The sequence below is a fragment of the Apis mellifera genome, linkage group LG3 (genome assembly GCF_003254395.2).
Source record: "Apis mellifera strain DH4 linkage group LG3, Amel_HAv3.1, whole genome shotgun sequence".
In the NCBI taxonomy this organism is placed as follows: Eukaryota; Metazoa; Arthropoda; class Insecta; order Hymenoptera; family Apidae; genus Apis; species Apis mellifera.
Window position 1 is genome coordinate 12085764 of NC_037640.1, and position 26594 is coordinate 12112357.

The window sequence follows — 26594 nt, forward strand, 5'->3', positions numbered from 1 at the left end:
ACATTTTTATATTGATGCATTTTAATAAAACTACAATAAAGTTAGCGTAGTAAGTACCTGAGAAGCATTAGTATGATGATGGGCAGGTGGAGGCAATGGAGGACTCTGGGATCGATGTGGGGGGACAAGTCCATATTGGCCCCCTGGTGATGGAGTAGCACCCGCACTTCCATGCTAGCCAAAACCAAGCCAAGTTAGTTATTTTGTTGATATTTTTACTATATATATATATATATATATATATATAGTTACACACAAATTTTTTTTTATTATTATATGACACTTGATGATGAAGTCAAATTAATATAAATTAAAATTAAAATAAGCATGGATTACGAATAAACAATATATATAATTGTAATATTTTTATATATGATTTAAAATAATAATAAATATAACAAATTATGACCATTGTACTTACCAATGGCCCTTCATAAGTTGATATTGGTACCCCTCGAGCTTGAGGACTAGCAGTTGGAACCATAATACAGCCAGACATTGATACTTCTACTTTCGGTGGTTCCATTGTTCCCGTTACCTACAATCAAAATAGAAATTAAGTTTTCTTTCTCTTAACTTTATATTCTGAAATCTATTATATCATATATAAAAAAAGCAAAAAATTCTTACTGATGGTTTTGGTGCTGGAGGTCGTGAACAGCTCACATTTGCGGGTTGTGGATTCAACATGTGAGGTTGAGTAGGTGGACTGGCCACTGCACCTGTGACCATTGGTGGCACCACTGCTTGCAACAAATGTGTTTTTGGATTCAGAGGATGTGGCTGGCCATTAATAGCCTTTAATGCTGTTGGTTGGGAAACAGGTTGATGGATTCTTGGGGTAGGTGTTGTAGTTACATTAGCTGGATGGACGTTCATGGGTAATTTTTGAGAAGGAAGATTCACTATCGCGGATGTTTGTTGTTTGGCCGCTTGTAAGAGATGTTGTTTCGGATTCGGTGGAACACCAGTATTGTTGAGAACCGGTGACATAGGCTGCCCTTGACTTTTTCCATTCGCCGCGCTAATTTGTGGTGTTTGTTTGCTGCGTGGGCTCAAACTCGGCGAGACCACTCTATTACTGGACACTTGTAAGTGTAGACCTTGCATCGGTTGAGTGGATTTTACGATGTTCTGCACAACCGATTGGCTAGGCACGCTAGGAGTTGCTGGTTTCGTGATCACCACTTGTTGTTGCACTGGTGTAGCTAATTTACTGGCATTTAATACATGAGCCTTGAGGCTCGTAGGCTTCGACTGAGTTGAGCAGGTAGATGTCGTTGGCATCGCCACCGTTGTTGTAGCCACAGAAGTAACTGTGGTGGAAGTTGTCGCTGATTGAATTATACTGACCGTAGAGGTTACTTGAACTACCGGAGATTGTGGTTTCGTTATAACGCTGGTCTGTGGTTGAATCTGTTGATTTTGGCTCGGTTCTTGAACTTGTTCCTTTTTCGGCTCTTCGGAAATACTTAGATTTTCTGGTTGAGGTGGTTTCGGTCTTAACACTCCACTCGTGTTAGGAACAGTATTCGCCATCATTACTGGGGCAGTTCTGGACTCGCACGCGTTTCTGTTTACAGATTGCGTCTGTCCAGAGGTCGTAGAAACTGGAATGTATTGACCTTCCTCCGACTCCCTCATCGGTATCAACATTCCAGTCACCGGATCTATCAGCGTCATCGGTTCATGAGAAACTGGTTTCTGCGTTGGTTCTGGTATAGTTTGAGTGGTCTCCTCCGCTTTTGGAGTTTCATCCGGAGTTGGAACATTCTCCTCTTTGTTTTGAAGTTCTTGAGGTATGGATGGTGTTTCCTTCATTTTCATCAATTCACGATACTCTTCGTCATCGTCGTTCTCGGATGTTCTCCGCGCAGATTTACCGCGCATGCTTCTCGGCGACTTTCTAGGTTCAGTCAATTGCATCGCGGCCTGTACACGAGGCGAATTGTTGTGCCTAGTACTTCGTCTAGTAGCATGAACATTACCAGATCCTCCTAACACACTCTTATTCACCGCGGAACCACGAACAACATCTTCGATCACATCGTCGATCGTGTTTCTAATTCCATCCCTCTCGGCCAATCTCCTCGACTTTCTCGTGTTCGCCGCTGGAGGGACAAACTCTTCTGGCGGTACTTCCTTCACTGCAGCAATAGGTGTCGCTGGTTGCGCATTGGGGCCGGATAAATTCGGTACTGGCGACTTGATCGTTAGAATCAATCGTGGCCGTCCGGCATTGTCTTCCTCACTGTCATCGTGAAACTCGTAAACGTCAGCTGGCAATTTGTTCTTCTCCACGTGATGTTTGCTTCCTCTAGGAGTTCTCGCTCCGCGTTTATGCACCACTGTAGCGGTATTTCTACTGCTTCGCCTGGTGGTTACTCCACCTCGGCTACCTCCTCCACGTCTGCTCTTTGTTCTACCACGACGACTCTTCGTAGATTCACTTTCGCACGTTTCCACGCCCTCATCTTGATCATCGTTCGCCGTAAAGTTCTTCTTGCTCTCGGTTTCGGTTACCTCGGCGTTGAACCATTCAGATTCATTGGATTTCGGTTGCTCTTGCGTCTCGTTACTGGCGTTTTGTTCATGTTGCGTTTCCTCGTCACCGTCGTTGCCCTCGCCATCGCACAACGCGTCCACTTTCTTTATCACGCTCTCGATATTCACTTCTTTGGCCGACCAATAATCACTGTCCTCCTTACTATCCGTTGGATCCTCTTTAGACACGTCGATGGCGAGCGGATCCGTGCTCGGTTCTTTCAACGGATCCTCCGCCGGTTCCTCGTCCATATCCGCTTCCTCGTTCTCTTTCACGGCCTCCTCTTCCTTGATCTCGTTGCTCGCGGACTCTGACTTAACCGAGGAGGGCTCGATTTCCATTTTCGGGACAAGATTGTTATCGTTAGATTCACATTTCGGCGTGCATAATAATTTTTCCGATTTGACAAGATCCTGTGACTCTACCTTGGTAAGATTATTCACGTCCACGTTGGTACAGATTGGTTGATTCAACGGACGTTCCGATTCCTCGCTGCGCGATTCCTCTTTTATCGTGGTGTCTTCTCGTTTCGAAATTTCGGGCGGTTCTTCTTTTATAATGTCCATAGGTTGTGTAGGTTGTATGGGCGGAGTAAGTTGCATGGGCTGCGCCGTTTGCGCCATCTGTACGTCGGGATCCACTTCCAGCTCTTGGTCCGAAGATAGTCGCGATTCCACGCACTCGGTGGTCGTTTGCTCGGTGTTGATAGGTGGCGACGACACCGTCGTGGATACCGTGGATGGTACAGTTCTAGCTATAATCGCTTGCGACACCGTGGATACTAATGGTATATGAGGCTTCGACAACTGACTGCTCTGCATTATCGGCGAGTGCCTCTTGCTCGTGCTAAGAGGTAACGACGCCTGCGCGATGATGCATTTCTCTTCGGATACTGAAACGGGTACCGTGGACGCGATCTGCTGCGAAACTATGGGTACGACCGTCTTGATCAATGGTTGATTGGCCGAAGAGACGGTGGATGCACCGATAGTATGCACCACAGACTTGTGGACTAGGTGAGATTGTCCGTGACTGACTATCACAGGGCTCGGCGTTGAGGAGCGTGGCACATGAGTAGTTAAAAGTTGAAGGCTCGAAATTTCTTGCTTCTGCCTCGGGGACAACAGATTACCATCCGTCGTTATGGCGCCTGAAATTTGTTTCTGATTTCTGGACGACAAGGAGCAAGTGTCCGAGATGTTGGTCGGTTTGCCGAACACTGGGCTCGACGTACTGGCGTTTATCTCGATCTTCGCCGTCTCGGGAATATACGTGGGCGGTTGATTCGGCGACGGAACTTTTGGCGAGGTGGAAGCCTTGTTCGTGGGCTCTGGAATAACAGCTGGCGATAATTTCGGTTCCTCGAGTCGCTGGGGGGGCTCGTTAGGATTTACCGGAAGTAACGTCTCAATCACGGATTTCCCACCCAGGGTGGAATCCCTCGAGCTTTTCACTTGTACACCCGGAGCCAACGGCGGTACAGACATGTAAGGACGGTGTGGGATATTGAGCGTGAGAGGTGGCAAGCCTCCTCTCGGATGACTAGGCGCCAGAGCTCTCATTCCAGGAGCGTGTTGAATGACGGGTTGCTGGGTGGCAGCCGTTGAATAAATCTGTTGCGCGGGTGCTTCCGGTCTGTGCGCCGAAACGGGCACGCTCACCGCTATCCTTGCCGGCGGAGGAGACGGTTTACCGACGCTCGGTACGTGCGGGCTGAGCGCCGAATTTCGAGACCATTGCCCGTTGGGTGACAACGGTTGCAGGATTCTCGGCGACAATTGCGACGGCACCAATGGCGGCATTCTGGATGGAACCAGAGGTGGGAGGGGAGTCTGATTCGAGGAGGCTGATGTCGAGACGGCGGGGATGTTCTGCATTCGGGGAGAGGTTTGTCGCATGGGTACCATCTGAGATTGCGGCGAAACGGGCAACTTCTGGTACAAGGACTGCACACTGATCGGCGGTGGCCTAGGACTGACGGCGGCTATTCTAGGAGTTTCACTGGTAATCGGTACACTGCACGGGCCTAAGACTGGCTGTTTGTATTGAGGAGGTGGCGAGGTCGAAGCTCGACGCGCCTGCTGCGAGTTAATCCTCTCCGGGCTGGCCGCGGTCACGTTTGTCTCCACGGTTTCCATCGCTTGCACGGTTTTCGCTATTTCTCGCGGCTTCTCGTTCAAGTTCCACGAGTGCGCGATCACGGAGGTCGGCGGTGGACTCTGCGATTTCACGGGTATGGACGAGATTCGCGACTCGATGGTCTTCTCCGTCGTCGCCGCCAGAGGAGGCGCGATAGCGTTGATGGTTTTCGTGGGCGATTTGTAGAAAGATGGAATGTCTGGCGTTTTGGGAGGTTGCGTCAAATCGAACGTCTCGTAGTTGGGATCCTCTTCCGTATCCGTGTCTATCTGCAGATCGTGCTCGCTTTGAGGAGTGTCGGGTTTCATATCGGTTTCCCCCTCTCCCGTCGAAGCGTTCAAACTTTCCACGGCCTGTTGCATCTCCTCGACATCCTCTTGAGGCGCCTCGGCCGTCGCTCCGACCGTGTCTTCCGCCTCCGCGTCCTCTTCCTCACCCTCGTACGAGAAATCTTCCGTCGATCCACCGAAAGTCTCCTCCAATAGGGCAGCGACTGCGTCCTCCGTCTCTTCCTGAGAGATGGCGACTCGTGGCTTGTCCTCCGTTTGCGTAGGTGGCGTTGTCGATGCGTTCACCTCCGCTTCCTCCCTACCGCCGCGCGACTGACAATTGCTCTCGCGCTCCTCCGGCTCCGAGATGCTCTTCACCGCGTTGTCATGAATCGTTTCATCGATCTCGATACCGAAACCTGGTATAAACTTGTCCTTCTTCTTCTCCGTCTTTGCCGATTGGATGCCACTTCCAACCACGGGAGGGGGCGTCATCGATGGCATAGTCGTCACGTTGGATACCACTTTCGGAATGGGACTCAGCAATGTATCCCTGGGTGTAGGTAAGGTAGGAGACATCGTTTTCGATACAAGAGGGCTACTGGCCCTAGGAGGACTGGGATCCGCACCCAAATAAGGCAATTCGCCGCTTTTCTCGTGATGATGATGATGATGGTGGTGATGGTGATGGTAATCCTTTCGGCTACGCTCTTCCTTCGATTTTTTTCTCTTTTTCTTCTTCTCTTTCACCTTCTCGGGAATAGCGGACGGCGTGGACGGTTCCACGCTATCGTTGTCGTCGGTGAAGCGAAACACATCGTGGTCGTTGCTTTCCGTACAAGCCACGCCCGATTTCGGCGAATTGGGCAGGCCTAAAAGCTTCGCCTCGATCTCACGCCCCGCCTCCGCCAAGTCCACGCTGTTCTCGTCCTCCGGTTGGTGGCGACGCTGCTTCTTCTCCGCCTTTCGCCTGGCCCTCTCCACGTCCAACCCAGGACTGTGGCCACCGTCGCTGTCCGAAGCGTACGCGTTGTTACCCAACCGATTGAAAAGAGCATTGTTCGACGGGCCGTCGTCCACGTCGTCCGACAACGGACCGAATATGTCCTCCATTCGTTGCGAATCCCTAGCCTCCTGCCTGTTCAACCTCTTCCTCCTCGCTTTGGCTTTGTCGTCACTGTTCCTGTCCCTCCTCTTGTCCTTCTTATTCCGTTGCTTCTTGTCCGATCTTATCCTTTCCTCCGTATTCTCGAGCGCAGCAGCCGCGGCGGACGTCGTGGTCGTGGACACGTTGATGGATTCGGACGTGTGATTGGGTCGACAATCCGTGTTGCCGCTCGCCACGGTGTTCGACTTGTTCTTGTGCTCGGCCACGGTTTCCGACGGCTCGGTTTTCAAGCTGTTCTCCTCGTTCGATATCGAGTTCTTTTGCCGCTTTTGCTTCTTCTTGTGCGACTTTTTACGGGAGTCGCGCTCGTGATTGTTGACCACGATCGCCGGGTGATTGCCACGGAAAGCAACGGGAACTCTTTCGTCGTCGTCCGAGGTGCGAGGTTCTTCCTTCACGTTCGAGTGAACGCTATTCACTACCACGTTCGCCGTCTCCAGAGAATTGTGTTTCTCCTCCGTATCGGCGAATCCGAGGTCGACGTCGCTCTCCAAGAACCTCTCGGTCTTCACCACCTTTCGAATCTTGTTGTTGAACGACTCCTCCTCCTCGCTGGTATCAGAGTGAATTCGGGATCTGGAACTCTTCCTCGACAAAGACTTGGCCCTGGCCGAGTCAGATTCGGAGGTCGCCTCATCCTCCGTCAAAGCCTTGCTCGACACCGAGTCGCCGTCCCACGAGGTGCTCTGCTTCTTCTCCTCCCTCCTCGCTCGACTCTGCTTCAACTGAGAGAACTTGTCCTTCAGCCGCACTTGCCGCTTCTCCTCCTCCAGTTTCTGCATGTTCTTCGTCGAGCGTGCCTTCACCTTGTCGTACATGCTGATGTAAGCGGGTTCATCGTCGACTATGTCGAAAATCGAGTGTTTCTTCGGCTCGTCGCTGTCCGTGTCGGTAGTGGCGGACGGATGTCTGGCCATCTGGATGTCGTGAGTCGATAAAGGGCCATCGTCCACGTCGCTGTGCAGATTCATGGAAGACTGTTGCTGCTGCTGCTGCTGCTGTTGTTGCTGCTGCTGCTGCTGTTGCTGCTGCTGTTGCTGCTGCTGCATTTCTCGCGAATGATTCGAACCGACCGCAGCCTGCTCGCTCGGCGAGTTGGAATCATTGCGCTTCGAGATGTCCAGTCTCGATAGGAACTCTTTATCCGACTCGTGCGACACCCTCGGGCTCCGTTCCCTCGACTCCTTCTCCGAACGATTCCTCTTGCTTCGTTGCTTCTCCTTGCTAGTCTCCCGGCTGTTCTCCCGTTGACTCTCCCTGCTGTTCGCCTCCCCGCCGCCCCCACCTCCGCCTCCACCGCCACCATGCTGCTGCTGCTGCTGCTGCTCCCTGCCACCGTTGTCCTGGGACCCTTGGCCAGATCCCTGGCTCTCCTTGCTGTCCCGGCTCTCCCTGCTCTCCCGGCTCGACCTGTGAGAATCGTTCCGGTGTTTTCGATCCTCCGACCTCCTGTTCGACTGTCTAGGCCGGTCTTTGCTGTCCCTCCTGTGCTCGGAGATCTTCATCCGTTTCGCCTCCTCCTCGGGCGGCCCATCCTGCGACGAGCACCGCCGCTTGATGGACACCGGGGCTGGTGATATTTGATTTTGCGATTGCGAGGCGGATTGATGAACGTGATTCTCGGTGGGTTGTCGCCTACTCCCCTCCTCCTCCCGGCTGCTCCTCTTCTCCTTCTCCTTCTCCTCCCTGTCCCTCCTCTTCTCCCGCTCGGACTTCTCCTTCTCCCGCCTCTCCTGGTCCTCGCGCTCCCGCCTCTTCTCCCTTTCGTGCTTCTCCCGCTCCACCCTCTCCCTCTCCTCCCTCTCCCTCTTCTCCTTCTCCGCCCGCTCCCGCTCCTCCTTCTCCTTCCTTCGCTCCCTCTCCACCCGCTCCTTCTCCTTCTCCTCCCTCTCCCGCTTCCTCTCCCTCTCGACCCGCTCCTTCTCCTCCCTCCTCCTCTCCCTCTCCTCCTTCTCCCGCCTCTCCTGCTCCTCCCTCTCCTTCCTCGCCCTCTCCTTCTCCTGCTTCTCCCGCGCCTCCCGCTCCTTCCTCTCCCGCTCCTCCCGCTCCCGCCTCTCCCTCTCCTCCCGCTCCCTCCTCTCCCGCTCGGCCCGCTCCTTCTCCTTCTCCTCCCGCTCCCTCCTCTCCCTCTCCTGCCGCTCCCTCTCCAGCCTCTCCCGCTCCCTCCTCTCCTCCTCCTTCTCCCGCCTCTCCTCCTTCTCCCTCCGCTCCTTCTCCTCCCTCTCCTTCCTCTCGTAACGAGCCATCTCCTTGCTCTCCCTCAACGCGTTATGCCCGCTATTATCGCTGTCTCCGACCTCGCTCCCCGCCGTCCCCGCGTCCTTCTCCTCCCCCCGCTCCTTGTTACGTTGACTCCTCTCCGCCTCCGCAGAGCTCTCCTCCTTCCTCGACTTCCTCTGGCAATCCTTCCCGCTCTTCCCGCCGCTGTACTTGGAACCGTCTCTGCCCTCGCGGCTGCCGCCCACCTCTTTCCTCGGCCTGGAGCGCGAGCTCTCCGAGGATGACGACGACAGGGACGATGCGGTGGAAGAGGAAGAGGAAGAGGAAGAGGAGGTGGAAGAGGACGTGGTGGTGATGGAGGAAGGGATCGTGGAGGAAGCGACAATGGACGTCGACGACGACGTCGTCGCCATGGCAGTCGTCGTCGTCGTCGTCGCCGTCGTCGTCGCCGTCGTGCTCGTACTCGTCGTGGTCGTGGTCGTCGTCGTCGTGGTCGACAACGACGACCCTGAGCAGACGGTGGAAGTCTGAGCATTGTTGTTGCTCGACGGTGTAACGGCGGAGGAGACGGTTGTCGTCGTCGAGACGGTCGTCGTGGAGGTGGAGGTGGTGGTGGTGGTGGTGGTGGTCGTGGAGCACGTCGCCGTGCCGCTACTACTGGCCAATCCTCGCGCGGTGGACGCTCCAAGAACACCGCTCGCGCTACTACCGTTGCCGCTAAGAACACTACTGGCTAAACCGCCGCTACTACTATTACTATTGTTGGCTGCAGTTCCGTTACCGATCGTCGGTAACGAGACGGGTGGTAACTCGGGGCTGACAGTCTTGACCGAGGTGCCGGGTGTTACCGGCGCGGTAGGCGTTGGGTGCACGCAGTTGTGCTGCGCGCTTGCCGTCCTCGGGTCGGCGGCCTTCGACAAGCTTGAACTCGAGGGGAGGGAGGTGATGATGGTCGCGGTGGCGGTGGTCGTGGTCGCGACGATTTGGCTGGTGACGGACGCGGACGTTGACAGTTGTACCGGCGGGTGACTAGGAAACGGATACTGCAGACAGACTTTGCCGGTACAGGCGGCGCTCGAGGCGAGGCCGGCCGCGGTGGCGGCCATCATCGAGCCGACGCCTATCACGCCCGTGAACTCTCTCGGCTCGTACTTCTCGCTGAAATTCTCCAAACGCTTCGAGTCCTCGTCGAACACGCTCCTCTTCGCTAGGACCGACTTCACTATGTCGCTTGGCTGCACCTCGTGCAGATCCAGGTCGAGCAACTTGTGGCGAAACCTGAACCTCTCGGACGCGGTCGCGTCGAGCTTGGCGAGGGCGTCGCCGCCGGCGGCGCTCAACGCCCTCGACCCCGACCACTTCTCGTACTTCTCGTCGAGGGAGCGTATCCTTTCCTCGAGGCTGGGCGATTGGGGGGCCGTCTCGCTGTCCGAGCTCGTCGGGCTTGGGCTGGGATGGCGCGGCGGGGGGGAAGCCGGGGGCTGGGGGGCCGTGCGGGGACTGGGCGCCGTGGACAGATTGGCGCACGGCGGGCTGCTCATCTTGGCGAGGCTCGAGTTGTTGCCGCTCGGTCGGCCGCCGCTGTTACTGTTGATGCCGCCGCCGCCGCCGCTGCTGCTGTTGTTGTTGCTGTTGTTATTGTTGTTGTTGTTGCTGTTGCTGTTGTTGTTGTTACTCAACATTTGGGCAGCGAACCTTGGCAACGGCAACGACAAAGGGCCGTCGTGGCTCCTCTCCCGAAACCGCCTCGGCTCGCTCGGCACCAAGTTCTCCGGCCTCTCGTCCACCAACGGCGTCCCTGGCCGCGATCCGTCGTGATGCTCGTGATGCCTACGATACGGATTCGAATTAGATAAAATCCTTCTTCGCCAGAAGGAATATATATATATATATATATATATATATATATGTGTATATAGAATATACCTGTTCGCAACATCGCGACGCCGCTTGCAAGGCCCCGGCCCTCTACCCTCGCAGCTACCCCTCCTCGTGCTATGGTGTATGACTACCTTGCCGTCGCTTACTCGCCGTATGTCCATGCCTTTCCTGCTCGAGTGTGAGGTGACCAGCAACGAGGCGATCTCGGGCTCGTCGTCCTCGCAGAGTATGGCCGTGGTGGACCCGGCCCCGTCGAGCTTGGCGCGTTTCTTGGGCGCGAAACCGACCTCGTCCCCGCTGCTGTGACACTCCTCGAGCTGCTCCAACAGGTGGACCCGCTCCTTCTGCAGGTGCCTTATGTCGGGGGGCGGGAGGAGCGGAGGGGGCGGGGCGGGCGGATCGACGCTGGTCACGACGCTTTGCACGGCGTGGCGGCGGGAGGGGGGCGGGCAGTCGTCGTCGTTCAACTTGCCGTCCCCGAGCACGCTGCTCTGGTAGTCGTCGTGGCTCGCCCCGCTCCCCTGGCTGAACTCGTCATAGCTTCGGAAGCGTCGGGGCGCGGGCTCGCTGTAGTCGCCGTCGTAGTACGTGTCCTGGTACGAGCGTCTACTGCTGCGCGACATCGCGGTCGGGTGGGCCGGGCTCGCGCCCGGCGTGCTTCCGCCGCCTGACGCGCGGGAGTAACTCGCCGTTCTCGACCGAGGGGGCGTCTCGTAGCGGGTGAACCGGCTACTCGAGTTCGACACCGTTACCCCGGAGTCGAAACTGCTGCGCTCCCGCCTGGAAGGAATCCTTCAAATAACGCATGTGTACTATGTTTCGTGTTCTCTTGCCGAGATCGTACGTGATATATGTACATATATATATATATTATTGTTATTATTATAATTCTTGTTATTGCTTTATTATATCTGTATTATATCTTGTATTACATCTTTATATTATTATTTTATATATATATATATATATATATATATATATATAATTGTTTTATTATATCTGTATTATATTTTGTATTATATCTCTATATTATTGTTATTATATATATATATTATTGTTATTATTGTTTTATTATATCTGTATTAAATCTTGAATTATATCTCTATATTATTATTATTATATATACATTATTGTTATTATTATAATTCTTATTATTGTTTTATTATATTTTTATTATATCTGTATTATATCTTGTATGATATCATTTGTAATTAATATTGTATTGTATATTATTGTTATTATATATATATATATTATTATTTTATTATATCTGTATTATATTATATTTGTATTATATCTCTATATTATATCTCTATATTATTATTATATATATATTATTGTTTTATTATATCTGTATTATATTTTGTATTATATCTCTATTTATTATTATTATATATATATATTATTGTTATTATTATAATTGTTATTATTGTTTTATTATATCTGTATTATATCTTGTATTATATCTTTATATTATTATTATTATTAATATATATATATATATTATTGTTTTTTATATATTATGTATTATATCTTATATTACATCTTTATATTATTATTATTATTATATATATTATTATTATTATTATTATATATATTATTATTTTATTATATTTATATTATATTTTGTATTATATCTCTATATTATTATTATTATATATATATATTATTGTTATTATTATAATTGTTATTATTGTTTTATTATATCTGTATTATATCTTGTATTATATCTTTATATTATTATTATTATTAATATATATATATTATTGTTATTATTATAATTATTATTATTGTTTTATTATATATTTTATTATATTTTTATTATATCTGTATTATATCTTGTATGATATCATTTGTAATTAATATTGTATTGTATTATAATCATATTGTATTGTATATTATTGTTATTATATATATATATATTGTTTTATTATATATATATTGTTTTATATATATATTAATTTATAATATTTTTAATATATTTTTAATATATTATATTGTTTTATATATATATATTATTGTTTTATTATATCTGTATTATATTTTGTATTATATCTCTATATTATTATTATTATTATTATATATATATTATTGTTATTATTATAATTCTTATTATTATTTTATTATATCTGTATTACATCTTGTATTATATTTCTATATTATTATCATTATTATTATTATATATATATATATTATTATTATTTTATTATATCTATATTTTGTATTATATTTTGTATTACATCTTTATATTATTATTATTATATATATATTATTATTTTATTATATTTATATTATATTTTGTATTATATCTCTATATTATTGTTATTATTATAATTCTTATTATTGTTTTATTATATCTGTATTATATCTTGTATTATATCTCTATATTATTCTAATTATATTATTGTTTTATTATATCTGTATTATATTTTATATTATATATCTATATTATTGTTATCATATATATATATATATAATATTCTTACTATTGTTTTATTATATCTGTATTATATCTTGTATTATATCTCTATATTATTCTAATTATATATATATATTATTGTTTTATTATATCTGTATTGTATCTTGTATTACATCTCTATATTATTATAATTCTTCGAAAGCGTGTTTACATATAGAGATGTTGGAAATGGGAGAAGTAAGGATTAATAGGAAATTATACGTACGAGACATCGAAGGTCGTCGCCGGGGAAGGCCTAGTGTCCCAAGGCCTTTCACCGGCGATGCCCTGCCGTTCCAGATGTTCGTAAAACGTTTCTTGACACTCTCTCGAGGCGAAGTCGACCTGAAGCCGACGGCCGCGAAGAGCGGTACCTCTCATCTCCTTCACGGCGGCTTGAGCGCAGCTGATCTGTTCGAAGAAGACCAAGGCATGTCCTCGTTCGCGATCGACGACCACCTGATTTATCGGTCCGAACTGATGGAACTGCATGTTCAGGTACTTTTCCGACATACAATCTGAAATAACGCGTTTTTATTACGAGGATCCAGGAACCTTTATTCATTTTGGACGAATACGAATATTGGCAGAGACGCGAAACGTATACAAAGCGTGTCCTATTAATTTTTGGACTCTTCGGTTACCGACGGTAGGTAAACGACGCTTCGTTCGAACAATTTCGAACGATCGAGAGGATAAAATTATTTCTACGAAATAATTTTTACGACATGATAAACGTGCGCCTTCTTTCTTTCAACCACGAGATTTTAATTATTTTTCTCGTTCGCAAAAGTATATTATAAATTGGTTAATGTTGTATACCGTTTATAGGTACATAGAATTTTACAGGTTCTCGAGGGGAAATCGATATATGGCTCTTTACGATAATTACCTCCGATACCGTCAACCCATACACAGGACGTGGGCATCGACTTTCCAAATCCGAGTTTTATTCGATTCGCACCCAGGTGTTCGCCGTCCATCGATCGCATAGCTTTGACGACACTGCCTATGTCGGAGTATTGGCAGAAGGCATAGCTCGATACCGCGCCTTGTTTCTTAATATCTATTTCCTGCAACATTCGTGCATAACTCTGTGATTCGACTATTCGCCGAAGTGAAAATTCTCGCTAGAGTTTTGTTTCGTTAAAAAAAAAAAAAAAATTCATTACAATTATTGAATACATATACATATATATATATATATATATATATATTTAAAGGCAGGATACGTATTAATAATGTAATCTATAATTAGTTAATCCAGTGGGGAGAATTGAATCATTTATGACGGGTGACGTATCCGAGCAGACGACACGTGGTCGTTTTAAATAGTAGAAACGTATTACTGGGAAAAATATTAACATAACGATTGGAATTTAAAAGGCTCTTTCTCGGCCGTTTCACGTCCGGTTCAAATGCTAATATCCGCTTTGGTCGAATAACATGCGTCATAAACTTAGACTTCGAATCTGATTCGAAAATTCTCCGCTAATAAAATAAATCATCCATCAAACGTATCGATATTATTAGCAAATCGTGTCAGAAAATCCTCTCATTTTACACGCTATCCTCTCTCCTATATTTTTAATTCCTTTCTCAAATTATTAAAAGATTAGATCGAAAATGCTTATCATTTTTTAATCTTTCGATCATAAAAGAGCATCTATTTTATTTTATTTTATTTTACCGTTTTCGGTAGTTTGACATTCTCAAAAGATTAAAATTATATATTTTCGAATAAAATCGCCGCCATTTTTGATTTCAAAAAAAGGGCGCGCTTAAATCGACAAAATACATTTTCGAATTCAATTCGAAATTCATTCGAAATTTTAATTCGAATTCGATTCGAAATTCATTCGAAATTTCAATTCGAATTCGATTCAAAATTTCAATTCGAAATTCATTCGAAATTTTAATTCGAATTCAATTCGAAATTTCAATTCGAATTCGATTCGAAATTCATTCGAAATTTCAATTCAAATTCGATTCGAAATTCACTCGAAATTTCAATTCGAATTCAATTCGAAATTCGCTCGAGCGATCACGAATAAAATCGCCGCCATATTTGATTTCAAAAAAAGGGCGCGCTTAAACTGACAAAATTATACATTTTCGAATTTAATTCGAAATTCATTCGAAATTTCAATTTCAATTCGATTCGAAATTTCAATTCGAATTCGATTTAAAATTCATTCGAAATTTCAATTCTAATTTGATTCGAAATTCATTCGAAATTTCAATTCGAATTCGATTCGAAATTCATTCGAAATTTCAATTCGAATTCGATTTAAAATTCATTCGAAATTTCAATTCTAATTTGATTCGAAATTCATTCGAAATTTCAATTCGAATTCGATTCGAAATTTATTCGAAATTTCAATTCGAATTCAATTCGAAATTCATTCGAAATTTCAATTCAAAATTCATTCGAAATTTCAATTCGAATTCGATTCGAAATTCATTCGAAATTTCAATTCGAATTCGATTAGAAATTCGGTCGAGCGGTCACGAGTGAAATCGGCGCCATTTTTGAATTCAAAAAAAGGGCGCGAAACGCAACTCCACCGGACTGGCGACTTACTATTATCTCGCCAAAAGGCTCGAAATGTTTCCTAAGCTCGGACGCGGTGACGTCCTTCTCAAGGTTGCCGATGAACAGGGTCCTGGTCGCCTTTGGATGATACTCGTCGACCTCGGCCTCGTAAGGCCTGAACTCGTTGTCCTCGACATCGTAACCCTGGTATGGGGCAACCTCGATCTTGCATCCGAAGAACAACTTGTCGTGGGAAACCTCGAGCGCCTTCTCCACGTCCTCGGGCTTCTTGAAGCAGACCAACGCGTAACGATCCCCCGCTGCTCCCACCACCTTCACCCACGTCACTTTCCCGTGCTTTTTGTACTCGTGGAACAGGCCGTCCTTGAGGGATGTGTCGCTGCTGCGTGCCGGCAAATTACGCACGCAAATGGCGAGCGGCCTGCGGTCCTCGGTGACGGCCGCATTTCCGCCTCGGTGGGGCGAGCTGCCGGGCGACGTGCTTGCCCCGGAAGTGCTGGCGGCGGAACTACCGCTGCGGCTGCTGCTGCTGCTCCCTGAACGGCTACTGCCGCTCGGCGAGCTGCTTCCGCTTCGCGATTTTCTGCGCTGTTTTTTGTGCTGTCGCAGCGCACCGCTGCCGCCGCTGCCGCCGCCTCCACCGCCGCCTAGTGGAACAACACGACGAATGTAATCTACACACGTATATTATTTCGTCGTTATTATTCCTTTGTCCGCTTCCTCGCCTGTTCTTAATACTATTCGTATTAACTATTATCTCTCCCTTCCCCTTTACTACTACTTTATTAATTCCTGCGTTACACGATATACAATAACGCCAATTAAAAACCCGCGCGCGTTCACCTTCACCATTCGTGCCATTTCCAATTTCTCTCGTGCACAAGCAAAAATTCTCCAACGTTGCTACCGTTAACGAGCGTGCACGCGCGCCAGCGATAACGCGTAATCGTTCCGCCCTCGTTTCGGATGGTTCCCGCGCGCCAGAACGAATTGCCAGCCAATGCGGCGTGTTTGAAAGACCGAGGACTCGGTCGGTAAATACACTCGGTAGATAACGCGTTGAGGCGCGCGCGGATCCTTCTCCCCTCCCCCCACTCCTCGCTCGTACGAAAGAAGCGCGTTATAAGCAAGAAAAAGCTGAGAGGCGAGAAAAAAAAAGACAAGCGAATAATAATCGTGGAGAAAGAAGAAGAAGAAGAAAGAGAAACTACGAGGCAAAAAGCGAGAAAAAAAGAAAAAAGAATTATGAAGAGAGAATATGAGAATAATATTATCGAGCGATTACCTTGTTCGTCCTGGTAGGCATCGTTGTTGGCAGGGGAGGGTGGCGGAGGTGCGTTCCCGTACCTCGAGGTGGTCGACTCGTAGGCCGACCAAGAGGACGGCGGCAATCCGCCGCGATGACGATCTAAGTGGGGCGGGGGCGGCGGCCCGGAGGCGTACGGGCCGGTTCTCGAGTAGAGCCGATCCCTCGCCCTGCTCGATGTCACGTGGTAAGAGCTCGCTGGAGGTGGACGGCCGCGGGGTATGTAGCCGCCAGGATCACCGGGAGAAGGATCCGCCGGATGGCCGCCGACGACGATGCCACCGCCGCCGCCGCCGACACCGCCGACACCACCCCCGGACCCGACCCCTCGGCCGGTTCGCTCGCTCGTGTAGAAACTGCCGTGCGAGCCACGTGACTCGAAGCCCTCGCCCCCCCTCTCCCTCTCCCTCTCCCTCTCCCGCTCCCTCTCCCTCTCCCTGTCCCTGTCTCGATCCCTGTCCCGCTCCCTATCCCTCTCCCTCTCCCGCTCCCTCTCCCGCTCCCTCTCTCCTCTCTCGTTAACTCCGCCACCGCCACCGCCACCGCCGCCACCGCCACCGCCGCCGCCGCCGCCGCCGCCGCCGCCTCCGATTCCGCTTCCAACGCCGCCGCCGCCTCCATTTGCGGATCCTCCGCTGCCGCCGCCGCCGCCACCGCCACCGCCGCCGCCACCGCCGCCGCCGCCGCCGACTCCGCTTCCAACGCTCCCGCCGACGATCCCGGAACTCCCGCCGCCGCCGCTTCCGACTCCGCTAACTCCTCCTCCGCTAACCCCGCCGGATCCGTGATCCTCCGAACTTCTGCAACGTCGAACGTGTCGCGTTATTATTAACCTCATCCTGGCGTCGTGTCGTGTCGTGGCATTGCAAAAAATTCTTCGATCAATTATGGAATTATGGGATGGAATGGAATCGAATGGAATGGAATGGAATGGAGGTTGTACGGTATCGTGTAACGAACAATGGATCAAAGTTTCGATCGGTAAGGAAGCGTCGATGGTTAAAATTGCGACGTAATCAGGATATGAAACGAACGGACGAAAAGTGTTTCGCGTCTCTCGAACCGAGAAGTAAACTCGTTCTAAGTAAACAAACCATAAAACGTTGACCGAAACTTAAACTTTTTTTTAGATCTGTTGACGCTGGCCTGTGTCGATCATATCGCTCGATGTTCCTCTAGCATCGGTGAAGAGAATATTGTATACATGAAATTCTCGTTTCGAACTTAAAAAATAAATTAAGTCAATTTCTATTTAAATGAATGATACTCGTCTTGATTCGTCAAATTTTTTTATCCTTTATGGATTGGATAGTGAATACACATATATAATTGAATGTTATATTTCATAATTTTTTGTATCGTCTTTGTTTCGTATCAAGCGATTATGATTCTACGTTTCCTTTATACATTTCTAAATCGTGACTTTTTAATTAAAAATGAGAACATTTCGATATTAAATCGATAATAAAATAATCAATATTAAAAGAAAAAAAATGAAGAATTTGTCCTATTTTTTTTTATTAAAAATATAGTTTCTTTAAATATAAATCGTAGAATATTCTTGTGCTTTATATATCGTATTTCAATAAATCTATCATCGTTTACCGACAGAGACTGGAATGAAACGTTTTATAGAAACAATTATACGGATCCACAAAATTCCAAAATTAAAAAAATTCATTGAGAAATTAAAAACGATTTATACCAATTTCCCTATGAAAAAGAGAATTCCCTATGAAACACTCGCAAATATTTTTACATCTTATTTATCGTATATTAGTAAATCATATCATTTACCGACAGAGATCCTATACTATAGGAACAATTTAATAATATTTCACAAATACGCAGAAAAATGAAAAAATTATAAATGATGCCACGTTTCAAGAAAAACTCGTAAATATTTTTATATTTCATCCATAAATTAATGTATCAGTGAATTTATCATTTACCGACGGAGAGTCGAATGAAACGTACTATACCATAGGAACCATTTAATAACATTCCACAGGAGTCCACGCAAAAGTTCATCGAAGAAATTAGAAACGACTTATACCATGTGTTTCAAGAAAATCTTCCTATGAAAAATTAACGACATTTCCCGGGGCTTTAAACGTACCACCATTCTTCCTACATCTTTATCGGCCCCGGTCATATTCATTGGGATCAAAGTTCAAAAACGTGGCTCGTTATCACACTGACTACGCTGAAGTTCGCCCGTGTATTTTACCGTTCGTGGCCGGATGCGTATATACGTGTGTGCACATGCACATAAACGGGCCATTGTATGGTGTTCGAGACACGTTTAACGACATGCACGAAGCGTAATCGTGGCGAAGAATCAGCGGCCTTTCTCCCAACGCCTCCTCACGTTCATTCCGTTACCATACGGTCACCGGTGCGCTTATCTCCCACCTTCGCGAGAAACTTCGACCTGAATCTCTTTAAAGACTGCATTACGCGTGGCCGTTTCTCGTTTCTCCAACGATCTTGTTTTGCTCGCGACTACGAGAGGAACCAGGACGTTGCCATGCGAGCCTCTATCGATGTACAGTGAAATTTTCCGTTAACCGACAGCCGACACCCTTTTTCTTTTCCTCCTCTCTATCCTTCTTTTTTTTCATTATTTTTTTCTTTTCTTTACCGAAATCACACACGAATATGAAGGGGCCCCTCTTTCGCATATGAGATACTCGTTTATGCTGTAAACGAAATTCAAGTGAATTGAAACGAAATTCCTCTGAATTATTTTCAAGTAAGAATAATGGATATCAAGATTACGATTCGTTTGTTTTATAAATGTCATGTGCTTTATATTTTACGTTCTAAATGGGAGAATATATATCTTCTTTACCATATGTAGGCAATCCGAATTCAATTTTTTCCAAAACAAAGGTAAGGATTTAAATTATATTATAAACGTTCCTATTTCAAAATTTGTTCAAAACAAGATTTTTTTCAAAACAATAACAAATTAGACTTGAAAATAAAAAATTCAAATTGCTCACCGCAAAAAAAGTCTAGTTACCTACTGAAGGTTAAAATATATTTGTGTATTTTAATAAATATCCATGTAAATAATAATTATAATAAAAAGCATTATTTTACATGATAAAAATGTTAGCATTTTAATATTTTGTATCTTAGATTGTATCTAAGATTAATCCATTTATAATATTACATGTATTCTTATAATTTTTTTTTAATCGATGTTTACAATATTCTCATTGCAATACCAACAATATGCAATCAATTCATTATAATAAAAATTATTCACGAAAATGCACAAACCAAACAAGCCTATTTTATAAATAATCTAAATTTATAAATCAATGTGACAATATTGTAGAAATTGTAAAATCGAAATCTGATAAAATAAATATCAAAAAAAAAAAAAATTGTACGAAATTAAAAATTAAAATCGAGCTAAAATTATTTTATCGATGTCTTTTTTTCACAATTTTTATCACAAATTTTTTTCTTTCTCGTGATGTAAAATAATTCAAAATTTCATAGATTAAAACTACTATATAACAATATTCCTCGATAAATCGTTAATTTTTTAATCGAAAATTTTTATAATGTTAAAATTTACATAAAATTAATAAGGCTTCGGAATTAACGAAGAAAAAATGCAAAGGAAAAAAAAAAATGAAATAAAATTCTTTTATCCTTGATAAATAATGCTGATTCAATCATATTTAATTTCAGAATCGAAATTAATACATTAATAATTAATGCAACCAGCCTACATATCCCAGACTCAACGTGAATTGCGTAAAAATTTCAAGAGTGTCGATCAAAGTGGATTTAAGAAAAAAAAAAGAAAGAAAAAATGCCACAATCTTCGTTCGTCCGTTTTTAACAAACAGTAATTTTCTAATAACTATTTACGAAGATTAAAGATAAGATAAATTAACAACAATTATTCAATTCAGTTATATAATTTCACTTGTCTAAGTGGCAAATTTTTACGACACATAATAAACTTAAATTCAACATATGTAATATTTAACATAACTATACACTCTACTGCCAGCAAGATGATCATCAAATTTTGCATTTATCTAATCTATATATCAACAATAATAAATAATTTCTTTTACAAAATCTGTCTATTATAATTATAACATATTAATTATTCATCATGAATTATTTTTTATACGAATCGTCGTAAAAAATTTTCTTTAAATTTCTTGTAATTTTTTTTTTTATTTATTTGTCCCATTATATAAAGTAAAAGATATAAGTAATAGCGAGTAAATATATCGATCGAGTTTCGTTCGAGATCGACACGAAGATCGGCACACGATGTTATCTTCGTTGCCTGGGAAACGCAACGTATTGTTTAATTTGCGAACGCGAGAATAAAAGAAACACGGGGAGAGAGGAAAAAGTATCCAGTCCAGAAAAACATCTACGAGCGAGCAAAAAACCATCATCGTGTGCGAAGGACAGAACGAATATCAAATTCGTCAATGTTGGATCGCGCGTCTTCGAAAAAGTTCGTTTTTTGCGAACGAATCACATAAACGGTTTATCGATCCGACCTCTTTATTCAAGAGTTCGTGCTCGAACGGTTTTGGATGTAAAAAAAAAAAAAAAAAAGGGAGGGGGGGAGAGAGAAAAGAAGGCAACAAGTCTTGCATCATCGTTAAGTTATTACGATTAACGCCCAACAACGCTAAACATGATAACGTTACTGGTATCGATTTGAACGAAGCTTATCGTAGATAAAACGCGTGAAAAAATTTGTACACGGTAATTTTCGTTCATAGACGTTCATATTAAGCGTCTATAAAACCAACAGATAAATTCTCGTGAAAAAACGTACAATAAATCAATTATGAATCTATACGTTTTATTTGCTTTTTCCTTTGTCAACCAAGATTTTTGTATATCCACGGAAAATTAAACGCAACGCACGGTTTTGTTATGATGCGTTGGATTTCTTAGAATCTCTAGCGTTTAAGTTTTTTGTTACAAAATAGAAATTGCACGTGTTGTGGAATGGCTCTCGATAAGTTATTTTCAAGGTCATATTATATGTGTTTGTGTGTTTGTGTGTGTGTGTGTGTGTGTGTGTGTGTGTGTGTGTGTGTGTGTGTGTGTGTGTGTGTGTGTGTGTGTGTGTGTGTGTGTGTGTGTGTGTGCGTGCGTGCGTGCGTGCGTGCGTGCGTGCGTGTGTGTGTGTGTGTGTGTGTGTGTGTGTGTGTGTGTGTGTGTGTGTGTGTGTGTGTGTGTGTGTGTGTGTACGTTGATAATAGAAGACAGTTCTCCTTCAATAGCCATTTTACGATGATTACTGATTGAATTTACAAATCGTCGAATCGAATGTATAATTTGCAAAAATAAAATACGATATTGGATATATAACGTGATATTCAGCGAATTGATTGATGAAATTTTAAATCTAAACGTAACGATTGTCTCGTTAAAAAATACGAACTAAAAAGAAATTATATTTATTACACTTATAAGTCTATCCATATGAATGACTCATATGTAAATCGTAAACTTTGTTATCAATTCGTAGACCTTAAACAATGATGTCATAGTCGAGCAATATTACAAATACCTTTATTTATTCGATAATTGCCACAATAAATCGTCTAATTAAACATCTATTTCATAAACAAAGGAAAGTACTGCCATTTCATACGTGTGATTCATTGTAACTTTTTTTCTTTTAAATATTTATCTGAAAATTATAAAATTATCTCGAAATTATACATGTCATATTTTATTCATTAAGAATGAATAATTTATTAAAGACTTACTCTTATATATTTACTCAAGTTTCTATATTATAATAAATTTAACTTTGAATATAATTTTCTTTAAAAGAAAATAAACACATAATAAGGAATTCTTTCTATAGAAACGTTTTAAATGATCAATATAGTGATATAATAAATAACATTTTGATAAAATATAAATTTTTATTTTCAAAAGCATTTACCAACGCTTCGAAGCATCGGGTTCATAGTCTTCCTATTACGTTACTGAAAGACAAAGCAGTCTCCCCTCCGTCTCGGTTCACAGCCGTTCGTGTACTGATGCGCGCGCACAATTCCTCGGACGTGGCAACATCGCAACCGACCACGTCGTCACGGTCACCTGACTTTTCGTAGAAACGCGACGCTATCGTGTGCGCGGATAAGGTATGCGATGAATGCTGAACACATTTTGCCTATATTTTGAGAACTTGTATAAAAGAGAATACGAAAATTCGATAGAAAATGCAACTAGGAATATAATAAAAAGCTCTACTTTCTTTTTTTCATTCCTCGGGCAACGCAACGAGGAAAATACATGACGAAATCTTTTTCTCGTAATTGGTGTACGTAACAAGGTGATTCTTCAGAGAGCTTGAACGCGTACGGAGACCGGAATAGCTGGGACACGTCGTATATATCACGTGGCCTGGTAAAACAAGTGCGTGGCAAAAACGTTTTGACGAGTGATACGATCGTGAATATGGATTACGATCGAAACGCGTCAATGTGCTGGCGAACAATAATACGATAACTGGACTCCATCGATCGATTATCGGTTGGTTTATTTCCACGAACATGATATTTCATGATGCGCGACTGTGCCTCGTGACGACCGATATCGGTTTATAATTGTATTATACGTTACATTGTACGGCGTTCTCGCTGAGAAACATGAATACAATCGGCTATTCTGAAAAATAAGCAGAAAATACGGCTTCATTGCTATTATACCGAAGCGTTAATTAGGTTACGGCTATGGACATCGATAAATTGCTCTTTTCTTGTCAGAAAATTATTCGAGTGAGTTTATTGCGTAATTCAAAGATGAATATAGAATGTACACGTATATTATTACGCGTATATACGGAAATGTAAAGCCGTTTCAAGTATTCTAACCGATTTCTAAAACTCATTAATAAACGAATAATTCCAATTCAAAAATAAACTTTATCGAGTATCTTTTTTTTTTTCTTTTGAGCGTTGAGTGCGTGTCTAACAACTTGTTTCAATTTTGTTCGAAACTATTCGGAACGCGTATGAGGGTGGAATATTTTGTTGAATTAATAATCCGATTTATTCCGCTTTGTGATACGAGGGAAAGCATTGGTAAGTATGTTTCATATTAGAAAATGCACGAATTTAGGAAATTAAACTTCTTACCAGCTATAGACATTTATTAACCAGCACTTATCTACTTTAATAAGCATATTTCATAAGTTTTATTCAAAACTTTTACAACTGAAGCGTTAATTATTACCAAAGTTTTATTAAGAATATTATTTCATAGTTTAAAATTATCTTTAACGATTTAAAATTGAATTATCGTCAGAGATGAACAAAATTTGAAAATGAATAAGTTTGAATATGTTTATTTTTTTTAATTTTTGAATTGTAGGATTTTTTAAACACGTTATTCGTTAACGTTAAAACGAATAAAAAAAAGTATTGTGAAACACAACGTGATATGTCAACCTTGACCATAACATTGTAAGAGGTTAAGGTTCAAACGACAATATCTGTATAGAATCGTAATTATTTTTGTTATCACGTACATTTTTTAAACGTATCTAAAAACGATGAAAAATAAATTTATTGCAACAATATATTACACGTTTAATATCTTGAAATATTAAAATATATTTCGTATCAAAATAATTTCTACTTAATATTTTATTACATCCGTGTGTATATCGTTATATCGCACGTTTTCGTGTAATATGAAAATGATGTATCACGTACAAGCACACGAACGATGATTGTACATACTGATAAACGAACGAACACGGCAACAACGCATAAATCGAACAATGGTAACCAGTCGCGAAATGAAGGGATGCGGCGTGAGATTAGAATGGACAGAGAATCGTAATGAATATTCTCTTTAGATTGTACGTGAATTTTGTTATAGGAAAAAAGAGATGATGGAACAGTCGTTCGCCCGTAACAACATTGAAACGTCGTTTTACCTGTGACGTGCAATTCAATTAATTCTTGCGACGTGACTCATCGCAAAAATCAACATTTATACGTGTCATTTCGGGGGACTAAAATATTCGACTGTTTTAAATTTTCGCAATTCGCGTAGAAAAAGGAAACGTAGACTTTTAGATACGAAACTTTACATTATGCAAACGAGGATCCAAAATTGATAATTATGCTTATTATAATATACTAAAAAATTAATAATTATTCAAAAGGAATGAGGGAAAGGAAATTTCTCAAATATTATCTATAATGAAGAATTTTCTTCAAATTTTGAATATACGAAACTTACCCGTGCGAGGGAAACCTGTGCTGAAGATGCTGTGGTTCGTAGTATTGTGTGGTAAGGGCTCGTTCGTCCAAGGTATGTTCAGTCGCGTGGGCCTTCGCTGCGGACTTGATATCCATGAACGCCACCGTCGCGGAGGCACCCCCTGTGCTGCCTGAGGAACAACCGCTGCCCCCGCCACCACCACCGTTGCCAGAATTGGAACCGGAACCACCCTCGTTACCTTCTCCGAGGGAACCACCGGAACCTCCATCCACGGGGCATTCCTCGCCCCGCGGCAGCAACTTGACGCTCTGCACGCGTCCATATCTGTAAACATTCCATGTTCAATGGAATTCATTTTAAGATTTATGCTCAAGAATTCGAATAATAATCTTAAGAACTTGGTAAATTTTAGAAAAATGTTTACTCATGAAAATTATTGATATTAAACTATCATGTACTGATAAATTATATATATATATATATAAAGAAAAAATATGAGTATGTATACGTAAATTCAGTATCATTTGATATCTATTGTGAAAGAAAGTAATAATGTTGAGAAAAGTAAAATGTGATAAGAACAACAGAATCATCACAAAAAGAACACGTACACTTTATGCTATATTAGAATAAATGGAAGGCAAAAAATTCTGAATTTCCTTTGATAATATTTATAATAATAAAGTAATTAATTGCTCAAAACTTTTGAGATCGAATTGCTTGATATATATATTACAGCAGATAAGAAGAATTTTAGAAAATATGATATATATTTTGGTCAATTTTGTAGGCTTGAAAAAAAAATTTGTTTTGTTTTCATCTTATAAAGAACAGAGATATTGAATTTCGTTGAAATTAAAGAAAACAAAGAGCCAAAGTTGTTTCTGGCACACCCTATGTACAGAAAAGCTCGGCAAGAGTAGAAACGGACTTACTAGGTGAGGTAGGGTAACAAATCGGGAGTGGGGAAGCGAGCATCTTGATAGGTCGATCAAGAGAAGAATATTACGCGCAAGCGCAAAGACTCCAACGGTTTCGGAGTATCTCGGGGAGTTGTTCGTTTAATCTCGCGTGAGTCGCACGTATTTCCTTGTGCGTTCTTCCGAAGAAAGCCTTTGTTTTTTTCTCCCGGATCATACACGTAGCTTTTTAACACTCATATCAACGGAAAATGCATATCACAATAATCCGTTGTTTGTTCTTCACGTTCACAGGCGTCAGTAATAACGCGAGAGAGAGGAAATGCGCGAGAATTGAACGGCACAATTTGGATACCATACTTCATTTGGATTAATACTACGCATAATATTTAGACCGTTACGAAATCGAGGAACGGTGAACATTTCTTAAAATGGAAATATCAGAGATTCATTATTTATACTCGAGCATTTTTTATATCGTGATATATCGGTTCATTCCCGATGGGGCGTGGCCAGTCGCTCTTCCATATGCGTGTGATTTGATTGCGAGAAAAGGGCACGCGAATCTTTTACACAATGAGTTTTCATCTTCCTAATTGTCTTGAATATTTCGAGAATTCGTTCAACGAATTGGAATATACAAGATTATGTGCAATAAGAAAAGTTGCTTCTTTTCAGAATTTGTTCTAAAAATATCGATCGGCAGAAATTAATTTTCTGACTTATTTTGATTTTCTTTGCGGAAAAAAGAGGTGAAAAAAAAAACGAATAAGAAACAAGTTCTAGTATCTGCGCATCTTCGAAGATTGCTCTTACAAAATGGCAGCCATAGCAGCGATGTGCCGTTTGCAAGCGAGTCATTTCTATTTTCTATT

General features: G+C 43.1%; 1 protein-coding gene and 1 long non-coding RNA gene across 6 annotated transcripts in view; one reads left to right on the forward strand and one right to left on the reverse strand.

Moving 5' to 3' along the window:
• LOC412243 (protein split ends) overlaps window positions 1-26594 on the reverse strand; it is an 82203-nt gene that overhangs the window by 3309 nt on the left and 52300 nt on the right. For 2 of the 5 annotated variants that reach the window (XM_026439421.1, XM_026439420.1), the window contains 9 exons: window positions 24818-25123; window positions 16523-17343; window positions 15265-15911; window positions 13573-13753; window positions 12907-13198; window positions 10268-11014; window positions 631-10171; window positions 422-538; window positions 58-174 (listed from right to left, as the gene is read on the reverse strand). In XM_026439421.1, coding sequence (XP_026295206.1) covers window positions 58-174; window positions 422-538; window positions 631-10171; window positions 10268-11014; window positions 12907-13198; window positions 13573-13753; window positions 15265-15911; window positions 16523-17343; window positions 24818-25123 — 12769 coding nt within the window. The remainder of the gene's footprint in view (window positions 1-57; window positions 175-421; window positions 539-630; window positions 10172-10267; window positions 11015-12906; window positions 13199-13572; window positions 13754-15264; window positions 15912-16522; window positions 17344-24817; window positions 25124-26594) is intronic. The other 3 variants (XM_026439423.1, XM_026439422.1, XM_026439424.1) reach the window with 3 other exon arrangements.
• Window positions 17350-20662, forward strand: LOC107964154. The gene is made up of 3 exons (XR_001702342.2): window positions 17350-17524; window positions 17674-19438; window positions 20255-20662. It is a non-coding gene; the product is annotated as an uncharacterized LOC107964154 (long non-coding RNA).